This window comes from Chionomys nivalis, chromosome 2, assembly GCF_950005125.1.
Source record: "Chionomys nivalis chromosome 2, mChiNiv1.1, whole genome shotgun sequence".
Classification (NCBI taxonomy): domain Eukaryota; kingdom Metazoa; phylum Chordata; class Mammalia; order Rodentia; family Cricetidae; genus Chionomys; species Chionomys nivalis.
In genome coordinates, this window is record NC_080087.1 from 116794843 (window position 1) to 116800842 (window position 6000).

General features: G+C 42.9%; 1 protein-coding gene across 3 annotated transcripts in view; it reads left to right on the forward strand.

Moving 5' to 3' along the window:
* Positions 1-5161, forward strand: part of Serpine2 (serpin family E member 2) — a 61068-nt gene extending 55907 nt beyond the window's left edge. For all 3 annotated transcript variants that reach the window (XM_057761539.1, XM_057761540.1, XM_057761538.1), the window contains 2 exons: positions 2515-2598; positions 4410-5161. In XM_057761539.1, coding sequence (XP_057617522.1) covers positions 2515-2598; positions 4410-4447 — 122 coding nt within the window. In that variant the 3' untranslated portion in view covers positions 4448-5161. The remainder of the gene's footprint in view (positions 1-2514; positions 2599-4409) is intronic.
* The last annotated feature ends 839 nt before the right edge of the window (positions 5162-6000 follow it).

The window sequence follows — 6000 nt, forward strand, 5'->3', positions numbered from 1 at the left end:
ATGTTGATGATGATGAGTATGGGTAGATGAAGTATTTCATCATGATGTTGATGATGATGATGATGAGTATGGGTAGATGAAGTATTTCATGATGATGATGATGATGATGAGTATGGGTAGATGAAGTATTTCATGACGATGATGATGGCGATGACGATGAAGACAACGACAATGTTGATGTCAGCAGTAAAGCTTAGTGGTAGAGTACTTGCCCAAGTTACACAAGGCCTTGGGTTTGAACATTAGCACTGAGGGGAAAAAATTATGTTAGTGTAGGAATTTCATTTAGGAAAGGACCGGGCATTCCACTGGAAAGAACCAGATAGTATGTTGTTCATCCTTGTGGGCCTCCCTGTCGCCAGCATAAGTCCTCAAGTCCACAAATATATCGAGAACGCAGCAGAGGTCCGCAACTGAGTGTGTATGGCTCACTTCATCTTCCAAAAAAGCTTTATTTTTCAAACCAAGGGTTGGTGCTTATAGACTTAGCCCGAGCACAGTTACATGTTGGTCCTTGCTCTCAGGAGGATAAAGCACATCTGCCGGCTTTACAGACTGGAAAGGCCCATCTTTAGTTTGAAACATAATAGCTAGTACAGGAGCATAGCTCATCAGGTCGGTCTTCCAGGAGTATAGATCATCAGGTCGGTCTCCCAGGACAATGTGAAGAATTGGCATCATTCACAGGACTTCACAGGATTTCTGGGTATCTGTCCTTGACCAGTAGAACATCTGCATGTGTCCTCTTGGTAGCTTAAAGGAGAGAAAACCTACCCCTTGCCAGCACCGTCACTGCCATCAGTCACCCGTGTGCGATGGGATGAAGAGACTGAGCTGCAACCTGTAAGCTCATAGAGTAAATTCACTGCACATGCAGCCGGATGGTTGACCATGTCTAGCCATGAAACAGTTATTTAGTCTGTAGAGTCAGCCTCTTATTACATCCCAAACAAAGGCTTACATTTTTTTCCCTGTCACTTTAAAATGACATTTAACATAAAGACCTAGAATACGAGGCTTAAAATTTTTAAGATATCCTTTGTCTTTTCTAGATGATTGCTACATCTTAAATTTAACCAAATAAAGTGATTTCTCAGTTTTGCCGACGAATATTCCAGTTAGGGCCAGCTATGTGATTTGTAGAGGAGCCCTTTGTGACTGGAAATATAGACTCACTGTTCTAGACTGTACTAGGAATTCCAAGACCACTACAGCACAGTGTACCAAACCAAGCTCAGGGTTCCAGTCGCCACTGTGTTGCTGCTGAATTAGTCACCACAGGCTTCCACCACTGCGTTGCTGCTGAATTAGTCACCACAGGCTTCCATGACAATGCCTGAGGCTGGAGAACTTAGCAGATAATTATTTTCCCACAGTTCTTGAGGCCAGAAGTCGAGGGTCAGAGTGACAGCAGGCTTGGCTTATCTTGAGGTCTTTCTCCTTGGCTTGTGTGTTCATGTGGTCTTGCCATATCCCTGGTGCCCCTACCCATCTTAATAAGGACATCAGTTCTGTTGGGTCAGAGCCTCACCGCTAGGTCCTTCTGGGTCCCTTATAGCTTCTGTCAAGGGTCTATCTCCAAGTGTAACCATATTAGGAACTTGGTGCCCCAACATAGGAATTTTAGGGAGACACAATTCCGTCTGTACTGCCTGCTGTCTGTTTGTAATTCTGGGTGAAGCAGTTTGCCCAGCATAACTTTTGAGTGTTTACTTTCTAAGAGCAAGCCCAAGTTGTTCCTGTCATTCAGAAATTTGAGGAAAGCACTGAGCCATTGTACCAGACACTGGTGGTTATACCAGCCTTCATGGTCTCGTTGAATGGGGCCAGCCATTGGTCAGCAGAGCAGAAAGATCTAATATCTATGTGTCTAAAGAAGCTTTCTGTCAGGCTAGAGTGTAGTTCACTGGCAGATGATTTGCTCAGCCATCACATGGTCCTGGGTCTATCCCCAGAATTGCAGGAATAGCAAGAAGTGCTTTCTAAAGCAGGTACCCGCACTAATGAGTTGAGCAGTGGTCTAGCATAGCATGCGTGGATGAGCTGTCTACATTGCAATCACACGGGGCACCGAAATGGCATGGAACCAACAGTTAGGCATTTCGAGCTGGCCTTTGATCTTCAGAAAGGATGTGAGAAGGTTAAAGAAGTCCAGAGGCTTTATTAGCATGGCAGATGGCATGTGTAAAAATAGCTTATAATAATAGCAAATAGGCATTGGATGCCCATTTGGTGGCAGTCTCTGTCCTGAGAGCAATAATGTGTTTTATGCCATTCAGTCCTCCATAGGTCTATGAGGACTAAGTATATTTATTGTGAAGATGGAGCTTTTAAAGAATAAAGGAGACAGTAACTGTGAAAAGCCCAGCCCAGTGTTCAACAAATGGCTACCATTGAGATTATTATAGCATGCCAAGTCAGGAGACAAAGCAAGTGTATCCTTAGACACCAGCGTCTGGGAGTGTAATCACTGGCCTACTGCTGATTGGCTAACGCCTCTGCTTCTTTCCATAGCTGCAATCCTAATTGCAAGGTCATCGCCTCCCTGGTTTATAGTAGACAGGCCTTTCCTGTTTTTCATCCGACATAATCCCACAGGTGAGTGGTTCTTCAGTCTCATCCCTGCCTGGCTTTCCATCACTAGGCAGGTGCTCTCCGGCTATAGTAGTGGCCATCAGTGTGGCCCTCAATCTGTTTCTTCATGTCCACTGTAGATGGCACTATGAAAACTGTAATCACCGACTTTAAAGAGGAAGGAAAATCAAATCTGTGTTACAAAGTGTGATGAGACCTTTCAAATATTGCCCAGATTGCACTTTTGGAGGAAGGTGGTGGTTTTACCATATAAGAAGGCTTGGGGGCTGGAGAGATGGCTCAGAGGTTAAGAGCACTGACTGCTCTTCCAGAGGTCCTGAGTCCGATTCCCAACAACCACATGGTGGCTCACAGCCATCTATAATGAGATCTGGTGCCTTCTTCTGGCATGCAAGCATATATAGAAGGAATGTTATATACATAATAAATAAATAAATAAATCTTTTTTTTTTTAAAAAAAAAAAGGTTCGGCATACCCTTCATAGTTTAAAAAATACCTTAAATTTTTGCAACACACTCTGTCTTCACCTTTTGTAAGACCGCTCAGATACATTGTGAGGAAATTTTCCATGCAATAGATCTTAGCCCCACAGTTTATTCCTTAAACTGGGCTCTGATCTTTAGCTTCTGCATGTGTGTGGTGTGTATATGTGTGTGTATGTGTCTGTATGTGTGTGTGTATGTGTGTGCCTGTATGTGTAGTGTATGTGGGCAGCTGTATATGGATACATGTGCACATATATGCATGTCCAAAGTTGGTTGTCATTCCTTAGGTGCTATCTATCCTGGGTTTTTTGTAGTTTGCTTGTTTTCAGATAGGGACCTGGGACTTGAGATTAGGCTAGGCTAGGCTGGCTGGCCAGCTAGCCCCAGGAGCCCTCCTTATCCCTGCGACATTATAAGCTATAAGTATGCACTGTCATATTTGGCTTTTTCTGTAGGTGCTGAGTATTGCACTCTGGTCCTCATTTTTACATGGCAAAGCCTTTACCTATTTAACCATCTCACCAGCCCGCTGAGTTCATCTTTTAAAAAGAAATGGTCAAAACATATTATATGAAAATTTTTTAATTAAAAAATAACATTTTAAAAAAGATAACTAGAAATAAAAGCATAGTAAGGCCAGAGAGATGGCTCAGCAGTTAAGAGTGCTTTCTGCTCCTGCAGAGAATCTGGGTTCTGTTCCTAGTGCCCACATCAGACAGCTTACAGCTGCCTGTCACTTCAGTTGCCAGTGGTCTGATGCCCTCTGACCTCAGTAGGCCCCTGCATATATGTGGTGCACATAATCTCATGAAGGCACACACATCCACATAAATGAAAATAATAGATTTTTTAAGAGGTATAATAAGGATAGTGACAGTCCCTCCCCCTCAATGAGGTATAATCCTGCCTTTATGGAAAGGTTGGCTTCACATCCATATACTGTGGTTGCTAATAGGTTTTATTGTTTGCTGTTATTTTAATCAGAAGGTGTAGTACCTTTTCGTTTTGCATGTCCCCATTTGTGTGTCAGAGTTGATCAGTCCAACACTGGAGCTTCTCACCACTCGTGGCTACTTAACCTAAACTTCCTTTAAAATGACAATTAAAATCTCAACTTCTTAACCACACCATCCTCACTGCAGCCACCACATTGGAGTACTGGGTTCCATATCGCACAGCGAAGGTGGAGACTCTTTCTGCCCTTGGAGAAAGTTCTGTGGAATGGCACAGATGGCCAAGAGACCTCCCGCCCCAGCATATAGCACCTTCCATCTTGCCCCGTGCATTCATTTTAAGGAGTTCAGCATTCTCTCTTTTGAATCCTCTAGGTGCCATCTTGTTCCTGGGGCAGATAAACAAGCCCTGAAGGATAGGCAGAAGAAACCAACGCAAAGCGAAGATGACTTTGTTCTGAAGAAGACTCCCTTCTCCACATCTTTCATAGTTCTGTTAAATATTTTTGTACACCGCTTTCTTTTTTGAAACTGGTTCATAGCAACGGTTCAGTGACGCAAGTGTTTCTGGTCAGGGCTGTGTCGGAAGAAAGGGCAGGATGGCTGGGGTGCGGCTGTGAAGAATGAACAGGGGGGGCTTCAAGACGTCCAACAGAGTTCCTTAAACTACTGATCAGTTCCCTAGATTAACAACCCCCTTGAGTATTTGCTGTCTATCCAGTTCAGGACTTCCGTTTCGTTTTTGTTTATATGTGTGACTTTCCAGGAGAAGCTTAATCAAAGTGTGACAGGAGGAAAAAAAAAGACATTTTATAGTTCTTTTTATGGGAAAAACATCATTTGCCTTTTTGATTCCCCTCCTCCTCACTTCCACCCAAAGGCTTGAAGGTGGTAAGGGGTGGAACTAGCGAAAGCTGTAGCTTCTTCGTGTGTTGTTTTTGTTGTTGTTGCTATGGTTGTTTTTATATAGCGCATGTATCCACTAAAATAAAGTTTGAAAACTAACGTCTCGCTAGACACAATTTGCTGTCAAGTCACGCACCTGTCACTACTGGTCCGTACTCTTTGGATTGGCATTTTTGTATTTTGTACAAAGTAAGAAATAAAGTGTTACAAGTCGTAGAAATTTAAAAGAAGCCATTTCTCTGTGTGAAAAATGACATGAAAAGAAACAGCCTTTTCAGACACCTTCCTTCGACCTCTCACTGTAAGCCTCTGTACTGAGGCAGCTTGCAGGAGCTTCAAAGCCCCTGACTTTTTCTGTCCTTTCCTTGCAGCCTGACAAGCAATTGTCATCCCTTGACTCAGTTCCTCTCAGTTTACAGACCTCCTCCAGCAGTGACTGTTACGGGAATCCCAGCTCTGGTCCTCAGCTGCAACTCCCTTGAGCAGTAGCTAAGGAGTCTCTGTAGCCAAGTACCCCGACAAGTACAGAAAAGAAATTTCTGAAGATTTCTCTATTTTGAAAAATCTAAGTAACAGTAAATGTTTTGGTTTTGGTGGGACTGGCTGGACGGGACAGTTCGAATTGACAGTTTTTGTTTCATATAGAGGAATAATTTTTCCTGCTGAATTTAAACATCACACTTGTGTTAAAATTTACTGGGCATCTTTAAGTGAGTTTCTAAAAAAATGAAACCTGCCTGTCATCAGAAAAGTTGAAAACATTAAAACAGCAAGATGGGTCAGCAGGTAAAGGTGTTTGCGGCCAAGCCTGAGGAACCGAAGTTCAATTCCCAGGATCCACGTGGTTGAAGAACTGACTCCCATAGGTTGTTCTGACCTCTGCATGCACACTGTAGCTTGCATACGCACACCCCAAATAACAAGTGAAATTTTAAAAATTTAAGACCATTTAAAACAACACTTCTTGTCAGAACTTAAGAATTTATTGCTATTTTGAGCCCAGAAGCCTCACAATTTATGCTACATCAAAATGTCAGTCATATTCAACACTGCTTGACGT